This window comes from Schistocerca piceifrons, chromosome 6 (genome assembly GCF_021461385.2).
Source record: "Schistocerca piceifrons isolate TAMUIC-IGC-003096 chromosome 6, iqSchPice1.1, whole genome shotgun sequence".
Classification (NCBI taxonomy): Eukaryota; Metazoa; Arthropoda; class Insecta; order Orthoptera; family Acrididae; genus Schistocerca; species Schistocerca piceifrons.
In genome coordinates, this window is record NC_060143.1 from 341,295,760 (window position 1) to 341,315,432 (window position 19,673).

General features: G+C 42.4%; 1 protein-coding gene across 2 annotated transcripts in view; it reads left to right on the plus strand.

Annotated features, from left to right (window-relative positions):
• LOC124802806 (putative inorganic phosphate cotransporter) overlaps window positions 1–19,673 on the plus strand; it is a 375,509-nt gene that overhangs the window by 278,174 nt on the left and 77,662 nt on the right. For both annotated transcript variants that reach the window (XM_047263811.1, XM_047263813.1), the window contains exon 2: window positions 18,210–18,421. In XM_047263811.1, the coding sequence (XP_047119767.1) occupies window positions 18,210–18,421 (212 nt within the window). The remainder of the gene's footprint in view (window positions 1–18,209; window positions 18,422–19,673) is intronic.

Here is a 19,673-nt window from a genome sequence, read left to right on the forward strand (position 1 = left end):
CGAGAAAAGGTGTGTGCTGCGTCAAACAAAAACTGGACACGGAGCAAAATCACTGTTATCTCTCTGTGACAGAAACGCGTGCGTTTCTGTATTCATTTGGTCGCGGCAACTTGCGTTTATCGGCTGACAGCGACTTGTGTAGTTTATCATTCATTTCTGTAATTTATTTCAATAATGAATCATGATTTTAGATATTGCACTTTATCCTCGAGTAATGTTTTCTGGTAGTATCCTTACAGACTCGGGAAAGTCTCGAAAGTGTGTATACGGTATGTCAATTAATTATTAGACATTCTCTGAATAGATATGAGATATTAACATAAATTTACGCCAGTCTCCGAAAAACTTTAATCTACTCACACGTATGTATAAATAGAGTAATATTAACTGCTCACTGGACAGTCATTATATTGGTATACAATAATCGTCGCGTTCAGAGGTTCGAATGGTTGCTGCTGTCGGTTTGTGACATTTCAGCTTGCAGTTGAGAATGCCTATAAAGCCGAACTCGTGATTGTGTGAAATAAATGAACAATAATTTACACTTTAATGGCTGAAATTTCTTTCGGAACGGTTACGTGCGTGCCGGGAATGCCGCGAGTCCTTGTTATACACTGAAGAGCGAAAGAAACTGGTACACATGCCTAATATCGTGTAGGGCCCCCGTGAGAACGCAGAAGTCGCGCAACACGACGTGGTATGGACTCGACTAATGTCTGAAGTAGTGCTGGAGGGAAATGACATCATGAATCTTGCAGGGCTGTCCATAAATCCGTGAGAGTACGTTCCAAGGCATCCCAAATATGATCAATAATGTTCTTATCTGGAAGTTTATGGGCCAGCGAAGTGTTTAAACTCGGAAGAGTGTTCCTGGAACCACTCTGGAGCAACTCTGGACGTGTAGGGTGTCGCATTGTCCTGCTGGAATTACCCAAATCCGTCGGATGCACAATCGGCAATGGACAATGGTGTTTACAGAGACTTGGCGGTTATTTTGAAAAATAGTGTAACAAATCTCCGTCACTTTGAAGTGTATTGCAGCATTCTAACAAGGAGACTCAATGAAAGTTACTTGGCATGCGATAATAATGTGTAACTCAATTTTTGAATTAACAGGATGCTTCCCTAAGTGTTACCTGTCAGAGCTGTACCTAGACGAATCACGGGACCCATGTCTCTCCAACACGCCACACCCATTACAGAGCCTCCACCAGCTTGAAAAATCTCCTGCTGACATGCAGGGTTCATGGATTCGTGAGGTTGTCTCCATAGCCGTACAAGTCCATCTGCTCGATACAATTTGAAACGAGACTCGCCCGACCAGGCAACATGTTTCCAGTCGTCAATAGTCTAATGTCAGTGTTGACGGGTCCAGGCGAGGCGTAAAGTTTTGTATCATGCAGTCATCAAGGATACATGAGTGGGCCTTCGACTCCGAAAGCCCATATCGATGATTGCTATTGTAGCACCAGTAACCGATCTAACAACTACACCGGACACTTGTCTTATATAGGCACTGCGGACCACAGCGTCATATTCTGCCTGTTTACATATCTCTGTAGTTGAATGCGCATGCCTATAACAGTTTCTTTGGCGCCTCAGTGCACTTGCGAATTCGCGTACTGAGTCGAGCACGCTTGTAGCCGACAACAGACTCAGGTGACGACTGGGCAGCAGCGGAGTGTGACGAATAGAGCCTACGGCCACACGGAGATGACGTGTTCGGAGATGACACCACAGGACTCACTGGCGAGTTTAATGCGAGTATACAGCGCTCATACAAGGCGATATGCTGAAGAATTTCACCAGTAATCCTGTTTTTAGAGACTATCAAACTCTTCCTCTTTGTTTTTGCCATTATTTTGCGTTATCCTCATTTAATGAGAATTATTCATTCATTCCACCAAGTGGAAATTTTGTCCAAGTCTTTCTTCATTTTCTTACGGTCGCCAAACGATGATACTATCCTGTAGGCAACATCATAGTCAGCGAAAAATATACTGGCGTTGACTATCATGTCTGATAAATCGTTTGTGTATGTTGAGATCGTTAAGAGGTCATATTACGCTTCCTTTGAGCACAGCCGATGTTACGAGTTCTGTTGGTCCAATATTCATCTTGCCAATCACACACTTGCGTGTGGTCGTACATTGCTCACAAAGGAAACTCCCCATCGTACCCACTCAAATTTGGGAGTAAAATGGCCCAGTGGACAGCCCGTCATAAAACTGAACGTATATCAAACATGAAAACAGGAAGAAGATATACTGAATCGTGAAAAAGGAAGCAAAATAGGAAGAGTGAACGCCCAAAGTTCAAGATATGTGATATTCGCCAGCTGCACTGTCGTGGTTGTGTGGTCACAGTGTTAGACCGCAAAGTGGGCGATCCGTATTCAAATCTCCCTTGTGCCCAATTTTTTTTTTCACAAAATTATGAACCTTCCGTCCAATCAGTTACGTGTCTGTTCTCCTTCTGGTAGTCTTGGCGGTTGTCATGCTCTACATTGGTGGTAGAAATGTATTACCGTCGCGAGTAAATGTGATGAATAGTGAGAGCAAGTGAGATGCCGTATAGACCTCTCACAGAAATGAAAACAATAAATAAACGGATGTGAAATCTGTTACAACAAAGGGGCTCAAAAGTCAAAAACAACCAAAACTGAACCAGTTGTCATAACATGTGGTACTTGCGTAGAACGTCTGGAGGTCCCTCCCTTAAACCTCGCTGTTGCAAACGGAGGCTACACCACGACACAGACACGTATGTGAATGCCGCGAACACATACGTCAATGACCAGACAGACAGTTTATAATTTTGTGAGATTTGAACACCAGAAGCACACAACCACAATGCCGCGGCTGTCCAATTACGTTCGATGTAAGACATCTAGAACTTAGACCACTCACTGTGTGGTGTGCGTACTGTAAGACCTTCGGTACACACACCATCAGATTATTTGACTTGTCGCTCTAGCAAAGTAGGCGAGTGTCATTAATATGTCTCGTGGTCTTATTGTCGCATGTTTATTTTCTGCCGTTAGGTCAGACGATAGAAATGCCACTTGCACGCTTAGAGTAGCAGATTGACGGTTATCAACTTTAAAAAGAACTTGATTAATTTTCACACACATTTATTAAAATAATAAAAAATATAGACATTGCGTAACTTGATTCTGGATGCTGTTTACAATTGACAATCTGAAGTTCCTTTGGTCTTGGTATGTTAATCTTATTCTCACATATCTCTGATACTTGACAAAGTGTCTATACATTTCTCTTCATGGCTATGTACAGGAATATGATAATCTTATTAGGTGCAGACTGAAACTTGACTGTAGACTAATGCAGGCTAATGCAGACTAACGCAGACTAATGCAGACAAATGCAGACTGACTAATCGGAGGTCTGTGCACTCGTTATAATACCTCGAGCATTCAGGTATCACTGCGTGAGTGTGATCCGCGAGGAGAAAAGGTTCTACGTTAGCAGCAATCTCATTGGCTGCGTTACATATTAATACGCGGATTGGCGGAAGCAGAATTTGGTCCGTCTCTAAGACAGCTCCATCTCGTAGTGCGGAGACAGACGAGCGCTGCGCCTGCGCTGTTGTGCTTAGTGGGGCGCGCTCTTTTGGGAAAGTTGTGTACGCGCTGACTACACGGAACTATATACACAACACACTGTTTCTATTCTGCTTCTTTTTTCATTATCCCTTTGTAAAGTGTCAGGCAAAACCAACACCTTCCCTGTAAACCCTGAAATGATAAGCAAATCCAGTAGTAAGTCACATAGCTCCGAATAAATCGTGACATTAAATTAACCAAAGTAATACGAGTAACGAGTGACCAAATGGAATACCACAGACTAACACAAGACTGCCTAAATGCATGTCATACCTTCCCACCGTGAGACAGACGCAGTTCCGAGGGAGAAACGAGAACAGAAGCCGAGAGCAGAACCGTGTTAAGCGAGAAGGCCCTACGATAAGGGACAGACACCCACGTCGCCAGCTAACCGCTACGACCACACCATCCGCAAGTTTTTAGCGTGAGACTTTTTCGCGTCTCTGTTACATTAGGACCACCCCCCAGCCCATGTTAAAAGCTAGAGCCCTCCAGAAGAACAGTATAGATCTTACGATAACACAAAAAGGGCCACACCACCCGCAAGTTTTAGCGTGAGACTTTTTCGCGTCTCTGTTACGTTGCAAACTTTAAAAACATTGCCCCACCACGAAAAGTATAACGTTTCTCATTGGATAGACAGAATTTTTGTAGGCGGAGCTTAAGGTTAACATTGAGACCCTGATTGGTCAGATGAAAACACAGCCAGATAGTTTTTTTTTAAACCAACTTCGGTAAATTGTAGTAAGGAGAAGTTAGGAGAGAGTTGCTTCCGAGAGGGCGAGCTGGACGGAGCTGCGCCGGCTGCCGCCCCCTGACGAACACCGACAAGGTAATGAACGCACGCGATGCCGCATAACAGCGCATAAAGCTTCACTCAGAACTGCAGAAGTCTCATCTGTTACACCCCCTTTTTGCGTAATACTAGTGTCGATCGTCAATTAAAGCTCATGGTGTTCGCATTTGCCACTTGAAGTAAAAATGTGAAACGCGATGATTTTTCTGTTATATAGTTATTGAGAAGCCACATCAGCCACTGTAATTTACGACAAGTTAGATAGGTAATTAAAGATAATTGAGGGTCACTGTAGACCATTTTGATAGTTTTCTCTTTTGTGAAACTTAATTTAAACCTAGACTATAGATGTGATATGGCATCCATTGTAGAACTTGGAAACCCATTCAGGGAATATTCGTTCACATTTTTGTTGAACGCTGTTGGTTTTTATCATCCTGTATTAAAACATTTCCTTTTATCAATAGTGCAATTTATAAACAATGTTTTGTGAGTAGAATAAAATTTCCAATGGTAAACTTAACTGCTTTTTCGACGTTATTTTACCAGCTAACTAAAAATAGGAAAGCCTTGAACCCCTTCCACTATAGTTAGTATTAAGATTCCTTTACACGGAGTGCAGTGGAGCTGACGCTGAAATCATTAAGTATTTGGTTATATCATCGCTAGTCTCACTGAACTCTTCTGAATTCTACATGTCATGTGTGGTCTGACGTCTCCTTACCAGCAACAGGTCCCAGGTTCAAACTAGTCTTCCCTAAAAAACACGCCCATCCCGATAACAAGGATGCTCCTTTCTGCAATTATCAGGACGGTGGCAATGTGTTCGGCTTGTATGAACGCCCTCAAGTTTCACTGCACCTTCTAGCCAGAAAGGTCACTCATAAATCGAGACTGCATAAAGGAACACCATTGTTTCTCTCGTGTAATTCATTACTTGTCTGACATGTCACATGACCTAATACGAAAGTTACGAGTTGCATCCAAATGGCTGTTTAGAGTGGTAGCATATCTTGGCATGTTTTCTCCCTTTCCCGTCTCATACTACTTGACTTAAAGTTCTGTTTCTATCGACTTATGTTTGCTTTAGAAGACAATGAGGTGATGTGAAGACGTCCAGGACCGACGGACCAGCCAATACTGTAAGGATTTTCTAGTGTAGTGTATGCTTCTCCGCTCTGTATAAAGAGTGCACCGTAGTGCGTTTCGATGTGCTCGAGAGTTGCAACAGCGGCTTGAATCGACAAGCGGTTTGTCGCGCGGTGCAGTGTGGAGGCGTAGCGCAGGAATCGGGTCGCGCGGACCGCATGCAGGAATTCGGCGCCGCAGAAACCAGCGTGACGTGTACCGCCACATGTACGGCACGCGGCGCAGCCACAGACCGCTGTGAGCGCGCTTCACCAAAGCAAAGGCAGCACTGCTACACCGAAATATGACGGACGTTGAATAAGTAATGCAACACTTTTTTTTCTGAGAGCAGGTTGGTTTTTTAAATTCAGGATTCCTATAAACCACATTATTCCTCACTCTTTTGGTTACTGTTTTCCAACATAATCTCCGTTCAATGCGACGGCCTTACGCCACCTTATTGGGATGGCCTGTATGCCCGCATGGTAACAATAAGAGGCAACGTCATGCTGCATCGATAACCTCCCCGTCATCAACGAACTGCATTCTACGGAGTGCATCTTCCTTTGGGCCAAACAGATCGGAAGGTGCGGTGTCCTGGCTGTATGCTGGATGAGGAAGAACAGCCGAGTGAAGTTTTTTGAGCTCTCCTCGGATACGCATACTTGTGTGCGGCCTTGCCTTGTCATGGAGAAGGAGTAGTTCGTTTGCATTTTTGTGGCGATGAACAGGCTGAAGTAGTTTTTCTGTTTCCTGGGGTAGCACAATACACTCCAGACTTGATTGTTGCACCGCAAGGGAGGACATCAAATAGAGTAACCCCTCTGAGTCCCAGAAAACTGTTGGCATAACATTACCTGCTGAAATTGTTCTTCGGAGGAGAAATAATATAGCGCCACGCCACGGATTGCCGTTTTGTTTCTAGTTAGAAGTGATGAATCCATGTTTCTTCGTCTGTGACGAAGTTCAACAAATAATTGTCACAGTCTCGTAACGCGGAAGCAATTCCGCACAGATGCTCTTTCGTTTGCTCTTGTTAGGCTGTGAGGATTACCCCAACTGGTGGACGAGTCTGTCAGTACTACCGACAATCGAGCGGCAGGGAGCTTGATTGTTTTCCGTCCATCACCGCCAATGAGAGTGTCCGCACGTTCCAACACAGCTGTGTGTGGCCGGCCGGCACGTGGGAGATCCGATAGGTACGCGCGCCAACAGCTTGACCAAGGCAGCACAGAAGTGGGTGAGGCTGATCGGAAAGTCCAGAGCTTGCGCCATGCCCTCTCCATCTTTTTGGCAGGCTGAAAGAACTCGTCGAGGAAAGATATCTTTCAGCGATGAGTATGTTGAGACAGTGGTTCTCGAATTGCTCTGCGACCAAGGAGCGGATTTCTGTCATTGAGGAATTGAACGATTGGTAGAACGATTCGAGCACTGTTTACAGAGACTTGGCCATTATGTTGAAAAATAGTGTAATGTATCTTCGTCGCTTTGAAGTGTATTGCAGCAGTCTGACAGGAAGACTCAAAGAAAGTTACTTGGCATGCTCAATTTTTGATTTAACTCCTCTTTTGTAGTCACTTAGAATTCCTTAAAGGACATCATATTCGCCGTTGATGGTAGAAATTATTTATTTCTCTATTGGAATTTCGACCTCTGGGCCGTTGTGCTGAAGGAAAATCTTTTGCATTATCACTTTAAAATGGCTCAAAACCTGAAATTGCGTTACTGAAATAAATAATTTCTACAGTCAACGGCGAATATGACGTCGTTTAAAAATTCAGTTTTTAAAGTCCGCTGGTAATATCCAATCTATAGCGATGTCAATACAGACGAAACCTGAACTCTTTTAGACTGAAAATATGTCTACTGGGTGGGATCGACTTCTTTCAAACAACGTACAGTATACAGTGGTGTAGGTTACGGAAGCAGATCTCACACGCTGCAACCATTAACCCTGGTAAGACCACGTTTGGAAGAAATAAAAAAAAAGACTTTCAGAATTTCTTGTGATTCACTAGAATTTTGAAATGTAACAATGACTTCAAAGTGACGCTGTAGCCTAGCGGTTACGTTATTTGGATGGTATTTCTTGTGATTCATTAGAATTTTCAAAAGTAACGACTGCAAAGTGGCGCTGTAGCCTAGCGGTTAAGTTACTTGGATGGTATGCTGAATGAAGGTTGCGTGTTCGAATTCTGATGGGTGCCATCTACATTTTTTTTATCTTTATTGAAATGACTGGAATCATTAATTTTGTTCAGTTCATCAGTTCAAATATTTTTTCACGTTTTCAGTCCTCTGCTGTATCATTTTAAACACCATATTAACTTTATTTGTTCACAGTTTTTTAAAATTTGTTTTATTCATTTTCATTTATAATCTTTGTCCACGTGATTTTAAATATTTTTATTTGTCCGTCGTAATATCTAAACGTTTGAAAATATCGAACTATCAGTTAAAAAGAAGATGAAATAGTGTATTTATATTGACTGTACAATGGTGTCAAACATTTATTTTACGTTAAAGAATGTACATTTTTTATGGTAATTGTCATTCAAACATTTGCAACATAAATTCTTGTCATACCAAGGACTAAATAATGCAGACTAAAATATAATCGAAAGAAGATATTATAAATAAAGCGAAATTCTTCCAAGATGAGTAGTAGAAATAGCGACTGCAAAATAGGAACTAAGGTATAAAATGGGGAAACAAAAGAAATTCAATCGAAGTAAACACATTAAAATAATTAAAATCACTTGTGCAAATGTAACAAATGATAAAATGAAATAAGCAATGAGGTCAAATAACAAAGTTAATACTATGATTACAATGATGAGGAAAAGGATTAGAAATGAAAGAAAAATTATTTTGAAACCGATTGACTGAATAAAAACGCGTACCACAGTCGTTTCAGTAAAAATGGATTGCTTGCGATGGTGTTCGAACCCACAGCTTTCATTTAGTATACCATCCAAATAACTAGTAAGCTACTAAATTTGAATTCATTACTAATATAAAGGCTCTAGTGGATCTCAAGGTAGTTTCCAAACATCGGTTCCATTCCTGGGTACCTACCCCTAAGAGACAAAGAAACGTGTCGGAGCATAGATGTCGTAGCCGAGTACCAAAGCGAACAGCTGTTGTAAACTTACCTCCATCACAGCGGAGAATTTTCTTGAGCTGTAATCTAAGTTATCGTTATGTAATAATTTTATTTTTTGTTTTTATAGATAGGAAGCTGTGTTGTGCTCTTGTCCCACATCACAGTCGTAGATATTGTGTCCCCCCCTCTCTCTTGCAGTCCTTGCTCCCGTTTCGTCAGTGTCTTTCCGCTGGCGTTATCACTGTTATATATCTTTCCAGTCTCACGATTGATAGAACGATAGCAGATTTTTTTTCCATTCATCAATAAGCTGTCAGAAAACCTCCCAAGGATTGCTCATCACATCCATGTTGAAATTAAGACTGTTGCGAAAATTTCTTGTATGTGCTGTGCAGCCCCTTGTTTATTGCAAGACAGTTATCTTGAATCACATCCAAAACGGCAGATTATTTATAATTTGTCATATCAGTCTAGTTTCAAGAAGCATACGACAGTAAAAAACTACTTCACAAATTTAAATCTCTAGGTGTCTCAAGGTGTAACAACCTTACCTCTTAACACTTGTTACTGAAACAGCTCGAAGTACTCACATACCACCAGACATGGTGACACTGAGAGCATTTACAATAAACAGATGTGCCAATGGATCACAGTACTGCTCTGTACCAGTCAAATTTTCTCACTTGGGAAGCTGAAGTGTATTCCTATCCCTCAATTAATACTGATTCTTGAAACTTTTAAACAAACTTTCGAGGGATATTTGATGCCTATCCTCTATGAGTTCAGTTCTTCCAGAATTTCCGAGACACTCTCCTGTGGATCAAAGAAATGTTTGTCCATTCGTGCTACCCTTCACTGTACACAATCTCAACGAAAGTAACTTGACACCACCATGTAATGTGGAACTGACCAACAGGGGTCACGAGAGGTAGACTTGCCAGCATAAAAAGATTGATCAGGAGAGCTCAGTGACTTCGAAGATGTCGGATGTCACCTGTGTAACAAATCCATCAAGGATACTTCAGCACTTCCAGAGCAGCCCAAGTCAACTGTTGCTGATGTGATTGTGAGGGAACGATCACAGCTAAGGCAAGGTCAGGCAGACCTTATGTACTGACTAACAGGGACCGTCGTGCGTTGTAGAGGGTGGTTGCAGAAAATTGCATGAGATCGGCGGAAGTAATCACTAGTAGGTTAGAAATTTCTGCCAGCGGTCCAGCTGGTACAGCTCTTCATAGGCCACATACCAGTATCTCTGAAGTCAGTGCTAAGCGACAGTTGATGCGGTCTAAAGAGTGACGTCACAGGACAGAGGATGACTGGAAGCGAGTGATTTGGAGTGGTGGATCTAGCTACACCCTGTGCCAATCGTATGGAAGCCTTTGTATTTGGTGAATAGATATCGTTACAGTTACGTGCGGATGAGGTGGTGTTACCGAATGGGAGTGTTTTTCGTCGTTAGGCGGGGTCCTCCTACTTGGCTTAAGCAAACGCTAAATGCGGAAGCTTATGAACGAATTTTATAGGATTGTGTACTGATGAATTTTGGAGACGATGATTGTGTCACTATAACAGCGTACCTGTCATAAAGCACCATCCGTCAGCTAATGGTTTGTGGACAGTAACATTCTTGAAGTAGAATGGCCTACCCACGTCCCGATCTCAACTCTGTGGATCACCTTTGGGATCAGTTAAAAAACGTACTAGCGTCCAGACCGTAACGTTTCGGCTCTTGAGCAATAACAGGCTGCTGTTTCTCCACAGACGTTGAGACACCTCACTGATAGCGTCCCCAGCTAAGTCCAAGCCGTCATAAAGGCGAAGGATGGATAGAGCCCATATTACTGTCCACTGATAGCTGTCGTCATAATTTCGACCGATATATGTTAAATGTCCTCTGTTGGGGCGCCACATACTTTGTCAAGACTGAAGCATGGGTCCCCTGAATGTTTTGTAAGCGCTCTACTTTGTAGACTGGCCATTTTCTCTATATCCGACGAATGAAACGAAGTATGCCATCTATTTTACCTACAATTGGAGGACTGTCCAATAAACTGTTATACTCAGATGCTTCTATTAATTGTTTGATTTCATTTGTAACTTATTCATGTTGTAGGAATACGATACTGCTGTTCTCGTTTTTTGTGAAGCTCACAATTTTAAATTTTTGAATATCTGAAGTTAGTTGTCAATTTTTGCTCTACTTTGAAGTCTTGTCAAGATCTGTCTGGATATCTGTGCAGCCGTTTTTCATATAATGCTTCATTAGCAGTAACTCCACCATGTAAATGAGCTCAAATGTGGCTGATAGAATTGTTCGTTCTTCCTAAAACGTGCTTTTAAAGAGTCGTTTTCCCCGTTCTATGGATTTTGGGTGACATTACACATTGGTGTAAGGATATGCATCATAAATAATTACCCCACAGTTTATTCTGGCGTATTTACAACGTTATCAGCTGTGTATGAAACTATCTATGGGCCAGTGAAGCCCAGTTAATGTCAATCTTTGTATGCCCGACGATGGTCAAATCATTAGACTCAAATGGTGTGCTTTGGAGCTGAGTGTGCATCATGGAATTTAGACTATATCTCGGAAATACTTGCCAATTTGTTCCTACAGTCATACCGCATACAAGCCGCGGGATTTCCATTCCCCAGGAACGTATCTAGAACCTCTTTGATTTCATTCTATGACGCTTAGAGAACCAATCGTGGGGCTACCAGCTTCGCATTAGACTGAATTCTCGGTCAGACGTTTCATACTTTTCTGTAACTTTAGCTATTTATGTATTCAAATGTGCATAGTCTACAGTATAAAATTCATTTTCAGTCACTCATATCCTTGTTGTTGAATGTTAATGTTATTATAGCTTCGAATTTTTACTTCTAAATTATGATCATTTCAGACTGTATCCCGTGGGATATTTGCTGTGACCTCTGAATAAGCCGGTTCATTTTTTACATCAACAAGATTTAACCGGTTCATGGTAGCTGGAGGATGACGGGTAGCGGAATATTACTTGTCACCTGACAAACTAATAACAGGTTTGGTGACGGAGATCTCCCATTGTTACAGACACACAAAGAACGCGTTGCCACCCGTGGGAACAACGTATTGTTATTTACAACGATGAGTCATTGCAGTTTGCATTTAGTCGGCAAGTACTTCTGAGCGGATAACTACACAGTTTAATGACATGTGTGGGAATTAAATAATTCCGACCTTGATTTTGCAGGTCTTGAAGCTTAGAGTGGCGTTAGCTGCCAAGGTACTGTCGCTGAATATGTGGATGTGATTGTATCGTTTTCCTCACATGCCTCCTTAAACTACTTACGTATTTTGATGATTACCTGACATTGCCAGCTGTATTGGAGACGATCCTAGAATCTGAACACGGTTGTTCTTATTACAGAAGTTTATTCGCCAACATCGCATAAAAATACACATTGGTTACTATTTTCAGTGTAATTAAATCGCTATCTTCAGATCATCTGTATAGAAAAAAGTTTTTACAGGGACAGTCCACTTTGTCGACTCTTCACACTAATTGGACACCATGTCTCGCCATACAATAAGGGAACAGCTGTGTGAACAGTGCGCAATAGTCACAAATAAAATACATAAGACGCTTTAAGTAGGCTGTTTAGGTTTTTATGTTGGTAACGCCACGTAGTGCTCTGTATGAAAATCGCAGACTGTGCTGTGTGCAGTCTGTGGCTGGTTGGACTCATTGTTGGATATTTGCTTGTGTAGTGTTGGACAGTTGGATGTGAACAGAGTGTAGCGTTGGGCACTTGGAGGTGAGCCGCCAGTAGTGGTGGATGAGGGGAGAGTGATGCCAGAGTTTTGAGAGCGGACGATCTGGACGTGTGTCCGTCAGAGAAAGAAAATTTGTAAGACTGGATGTCATGAACTGATATATATATATTATGACTTTTGAACATTATTAAGGTAAATACATTGTTTGTTCTCTATCAAAATCTTTCATTTGCTAACTATGCCTATCAGTAATTAGTGCCTTCAGTAGTTAGAATCTTTTATTTAGCTGGCAGTATTGTCGCTCGCTGTATTGCAGTAGTTTGAGTAACGAAGATTTTTGTGAGGTTAAGTCATTCATGAAAGGTACAGGTTATTGTTAGTCAGGGCCATTCTTGTGGAGGGATTATTGAAAGTTAGATTGCGTTGCGCTAAAAAGATACTGTGTGTCAGTTTAGTGATGATCGGAATAAGTAAAGAGAGAACTGTCTGAGTACGTTCAGTTTTGCTCAGATGTTTGAAAATGAAATAACGTAGAAGTTTACCAGCACAGTCATTCTTAATTTTTGAAGGGGAAATTTCAGCGCTTATAAAGTCCATTCATTTTGTGTCCTTGTTGACATTTGATAGGAAATTTTTTCTATACAAATGATTTGAAGACGGCAATTTAATTTCAGTGAAACTAGTAATCATTGTGTATTTTCATGCGATCTGGGCGAATCAGCTTCTGTAATATGAGGAACAAGTGTCCTTACTTATGCTTACAGAACTTACATATCAGACAGACAATCCCATATGTACCTCTAAGCCGCTCAATAGCAGAAACTTTGTCGGTTTAGTAAGCTCTTAAACGGATAACTGCAGTGAACGGATAATTAGTGAACTATGTAGTACATATGTTAATTGTGCATGCGCGACACAACGAAATTTACGAGGTCTTTCTCAATAAAACAAAAGTTCTACGTCTTTATTTTTAATGCCCACATATGTAATTTTCAACGTCATCACCTTGGCGACGAACAGATTTTCCCCAAAGGGAGACCAGTTTTTTGATATCGTCACTGTAGAATACCCACAACCTCAGCTCTGCTTGCGCGGCTTCATGACTATCAAAGCGAAGCCCTCGAAGGTATTCTTTAAGTTTTGGAAACAGATGAAAAAATCGGATGTGCCAAGGAACTGTAAAGAGGGCCATCGATGACAGTGAACCCAAGGCGTCGGATTGTTGCAGATGCCACAGCACTTGTGTATGGCGTGGTGTTGTCATGCTGAAGCGGAGAGTGCTCCAAGTGAGGACGAATTCTTCGAAGTCGTACTTTTAGTTTTCTCACGCACCAACACAGTTACGTTACACACAGCCATGTTACACGCTACAATTCGGAACCATCTAGCGGCGTGTGGTTGCAATTTGCATCAGTAAAGCGGAAAAGTCGACCGAGTGGCATGCATGACATGGAATACCTCAACTGATACTGAGAACAGAATAAAAAATTATGATCCATTACCTTTCTGCTTGCCCTCGTAGAAATATACAATAAAAATTTTTGACGAATGCGTCGCTCAGGACCATACATCACGTAAGATTTTGCCAAATTATATATTAATCAGCTTTAAGAACGTTTTTCGTACGATTCATCAAATTAGAAACTTTTCCATATGTATAAAAAATTTTAAATAAAATAGTTTATATTATAGCAGCAAACAAATAACGACCACAAAGCGAGACCTCAGCAAGAAAGCTTGTAACGACCACCTGAGGGTGGACTTTAAAAATATTCTAAACTGGTAATGATTGGATTTAAATTAGCTATTTATACCATACTTGGTGGCTCGTTTTCGTATTCAAGTGACAATCCTACTAGCTGAAAAGGACATACGTCGCTTGTTTTCTTCCTTTGTTTTCTGAACTGGAAAAACTGCAGTGAATCAGATCGTATGTGTAGTATTTAACTTATTCAAAGCTACATTTGGAATTTTGCTTTCGGGTTAGAAGACATATAGGTTTTGTGGATGTCCAACAAGGAAAACAATGTTGTCCGTGCAAGAAACACGGTTCTTTTAAGTTCACTCCAGAACACTGTAATGTTTGCCCACGTGCTTTATTGATAATCACACTGTACGGTGGTCTTTCTGGAAATTGGAGACTTTCAAAGCCAAATTGTTAGTTGAAATGAGCAGAATCCATGGTATGAATACTTTTTAGGTTATTACCACTTCTGTTATCTTGTTTACAAGTTCTTTTACTAAGGCGTAGGGGGAAAATTGAGCGAATACAAGAATTCTGTTGGGAAGTTTAGTATTTTGTCTTGTTTCATCATTGCATCAATGTATTTTGACTTCCTCTGGAACTCTATTCTGTATTCGTTGATTTGTTTGTTGAACGACTTTCTTTTTTGTTGGTAAAATTATGCGCCTACACGATCATGCTGTGTTTCCGTAGTTTCCCTCCACAAGCCGATATACTCTTTTATTCCTCTGTCTTTATAATGTACACAACTCACCGGTTAAGATGATTTTGCCGAAGTGCGGATCAATGCTGTAACTGCCGTTCCCAAGTTGCATTGTACGTAGAGCGTTCGTTAACATTCGAGAATATTCACAAGAGATCGAGAACGTTAAAGAACAACCTCGAATTTTTTTTCCCTTGAAAGTGCACTGATGCGAAAGAGACAGAACGTCCTGTTCACTGCTAGGAAGTGACAGTGACCACTTCGACTACATGTCCACAACCATAATCCATTCAACATTACCTATATATATATATGGGTGAAGTTGAACGGAATATATATATATATATATATATATATATATATATATATATATATATATATATATATATATACAGGGTGAGTCACCTAACGTTACCGCTGGATATATTTCGTAAACCACATCAAATACTGACGAACCGATTCCACAGACCGAACGTGAGGAGAGGGGCTAGTGTAATTGTTTAATACAAACCATAAAAAAATGCACGGAAGAATGTTTTTTAACACAAACCTACGTTTTTTTAAATGGAACCCCGTTTGTTTTGTTAGCACATCTGAACATATAAACAAATACGTAATCAGTGCCGTTTGTTGCATTGTAAAATGTTAATTACATCCGGAGATATTGTAACCTAAAGTTGACGCTTGAGTACCACTCCTCTGCTGTTCGATCGTGTGTATCGGAGAGCACCGAATTACGTAGGGATCCAAAGGGAACGGTGGTGGACCTTAGGTACAGGACAGACTGGAACAGCACATTACGTCCACATGCTAACACCTTTTTATTGGTATTTTTTCACTGACGCACATGTACATTACCATGAGGGGTGAGGTACACGTACACACGTGGTTTCCGTTTCCAATTACGGAGTGGAATAGAGTGTGTCCCGACATGTCAGGCCAATAGATGTTCAATGTGGTGGCCATCATTTGCTGCACACAATTGCAATCTCTGGCGTAATGAATGTCGTACACGCCGCAGTACATAGCTCAATATAGCCCCCCACTGACCGCTACGTCAATGGCACGGCGCGTGAAAGGCGACAAGTCTCCACTGATCCACTGTCCAATCTGCGCCCACTGCAATAGTAATTAACGATGTCGTTGGGTCAACGTAGGAACAAGCAAGGTTCGTATGGCGTGCAACCTCTTATTTAACAATGTGCACTGAACCAAAGGCTTCAGAACACTTTGGCCTTCACCAGCATTACAGATCAGATAGCCGGCTATGCCACTTAAACCGTGATTAATTTTCAAAGAATATTCTTAAGAATTTATTTTATTTACTAGCGATTCATCAAGAACATTAACACATTTAATCACACTATGTAAGCATGGAAGTAGTTGCCAGGGAGTAACTGATGAAATCACAACCAAATGGGAATTTTATTCACTTTAATAGTGCCTAAAAACATTTTTTTTAAAAGAAACAGATTTTAAATTATAATCAGAAAGCACCCTCTAAATATCAGTTAAAATTTATTCAGAGGCAGAAAGAAACAAGCTTGGACAGTATGAGCTTTCAGGCAGAGAACATTGCCGCTTCCTTTTGACACGGCCGTAGTTACGACCGCTCAGAACAACCTCTGAAAGACTACACTGGTGCAACTCTGCAACACACCAGATAACTTTAAACTAAGAGTTTTAACAATTTACACAAGCACACAAACTATGCACCCCCCCCATAGGAGGGATAGAAATGCTACAAACACTAACAATTAAAGTATTAACCCTGCCACCGAAGGTGCAACTTGATTTTAACTTGTAAGAAAAGTCTTACGGTGAAAGGGTGGCAACTTTATATACTAAAATGATCATTTAAATAAAAGCCCATGAAATGCAATCTTCTTTAAAATTCTACAGGGTTCGCCAAGCAATAGTTAAGATGCTCTACAGTACACAGATACCGCCTCTCGAGATCATAGGCAATAATATCAAAGTTTCCAAAGATCAAAACATATTTCAGGTATTAGGCTGTTGCACTCCAAGCAATAAATTCGTTAACACACCAAATCCGACAAACATGACAGAGGCAGCTGCTAACGTACGGTAGATTGATAGGGAGATTACCTAACAACCCGAACCGCAGGTTGCTCTAACCCGCCCCTACTTCACAAGGGAAAAACTGACCACCCAATTTATAAACAACCACCTTCCCGCGGGTGGCAAACGGAGAAGAATGGTGGGACGACCCCAAAGCAAAAACGGCTGGTGACCTCACCAAGAAAACAAGTAGAATTTATCAAGAGTAAATCAAACAAGATATCACCAATCACTTAACTTCCAACAAACTGCGATTTCTCGAGAAGATCTGGCGTAGCAAACCCAAATCGTTCTCCCGACCCGTCCGCTGCCAGCCGCTTCAACGGACGCAGGAAGGCGCGCCGATCTCCCGGCTCACGGCGTCGCAGCTCGCACCGGCCAGACCGATGTGGTGGGTTGACTCCTGTTGCTCTCGTGTCGACCGCGAAGGCACTACCCCTCGCTATACGCCGCGGCCCACTGGACTCACGTGGCGACCTCACATGCGCCGACGCTCAAGACGGACAAGTCATCTTGTGTCTCAGTGTGCGACCGACCGACCGATCGATCCAACCGCCAATGACCGTTGCCTGAGCAAACTCGAGCAGACTGGCGGCCTAACGCGCAGACTCAGATGCAGGAACTAAGCCCCGACTGGTCGACCACTCGCTGAGTTCTCTTACTGGCGGAGTGGAAAGACTCTCATTTTGACGGCTTTAAAGGTTGATTCGAACGACAGACATACTAGCACTCCGAACGACAGACAGACACTAACTGCCTAACAAATGCGGACGAGAGACAGACTAGCAAGCTGGGTACAGCAGACTGACCCAGACAGACCGACTGGCGAGCTCATAGCGCCCCTCAAATGCACGTGAACAGGCCACCTTTCCCCTTTTCCACCAGAGGGAGACACCACAGCTGCGATTGCCACAGCGGCGCCACCGCAAGAAACGGAGGGCGACTGCTTCACACTACGCGCTGGGCGTGCTCTTCAAAACAACAATTTTTACCAGGGTTCACCACTGTACAGAGCGGACAAGTCTCCGAGCTCTGCGTTCTGTGATGAGGCATGGACGCCCAACACCTTGTCGCCTACTCGTGGTTTCACGGTCCATCAACCACTTTCCATAGATGTTCACGACAGTAGCGTGCGAACAGCCAAGCAGCTTCACTGTTTCCAGGCACTGGGCCACGAGTGTCCCTGTGACAACGTCATGTGTGTCGGTAGATTTCCCCGATTTGTGTCTACCCCACTTACAAACGTTCGGCGCGTTCTGTTGCAGGCTGCATCCAGCAGCGCTACGTGCTCTCGGTGATGGGATTCCTGGCGATCGCCAACGCGTACACGATGCGCACCAGTCTGTCGGTGGCCATCACGGAGATGGCGTGCAGCGACCCCTCAGCAGGCTCCAGCACTGGAAACTCCTCCTCCAACGACAGCCAGCCAGATGTCGGCCTGCAGTGCCCAGCTGACGACGAATTCGAGGCCAGCTCGGTATTTCACAAATTTTTCTTTATCCTTTATGTACATTCTTACCGACGGGCTTCACCAACTAGACAATTCAAGAGATGAAGATAGCAACCGAGTTGAAACTGAAGGGGAACCTGGCAGTATGTTCACACACAACGAAAATATTAGAAGAGAATACATAAGGTCGTCTATATTACCACCAAGCAAGATGGTTTTGTGAAAGGTTGTGGCGCGCTGTCCATCCAACTCGCTTTCTTATTGAGAAATACTGTAAGAGGCCTAAGCATCCCCGCTTTGAATTTAAATCTTATATTAGGCCGCATCATATTGAATTTCTTATATACACCTTTTTGCTGGGATTTTCTTCAGGATCATCTGGTGTTCACAGTTATCTCGACACTGTCAAAGACCATACTCACGTACATTTATAAAAGGGAGTGTTCACATACTTCTGGTGAAGAAGTGCTGTTGTTGGGTACAATTAGAGTTATAAAACAACCACAGGCTATCGTTGAAGCGTAGACTAGAGTACACTACTGGCCATTAAAATTGCTACACCAAGAAGAAATGCAGATGATAAACGGGTATTCATTGGACAAATATATTATACTAGAACTGACATGTGATCACATTTTCACGCAATTTGGGTGCATAGATCCTGAGAAATCAGTACCCAGAACAACCACCTCTGGCCGCAATAACGGCCTCCATACGCCCGGCATTGAGTCAAACAGAGCTTGGAAGACGTGTACAGGTACAGCTGCCCATGCAGCTTTAACACGATTCCACAGTTCATCAAGAGTAGTGACTGGCGTATTGTGACGAGCCAGTTGCTCGGCCATCATTGACCAGACGTTTTCAGTTGGTGAGAGATCTGGAGAATGTCACCAAACACGGATGCGACCATCATGATGCAGTAAACAGAACCTTAATTCATCCGAAAAAATGACGTTTTGCCATTCGTGCACCCAGATTCGTCGTTGAGTATACCATCGCAGGCGCTCCCGTCTGTGATGAAGCGTCAATGGTAACCGCAGCCATGGTCTCCGATCTGATAGTCCATGCTTCTGCAAACGTCGTCGAACTGTTCGTGCAGATGGTTGTTGTCTTGAAAACGTCCCTATCTGTTGGCTCAGGTATCGAGACGTGGCTGCACGATCCGTTACAGCCATGCGAATAAGATCTCTGTCATCTCGACTGCTAGTGATACGAGGCCGTTTGCATCCAGCACGGCGTTCCATATTACCCTCCTGAACCCACCGATTCCATATTCTGC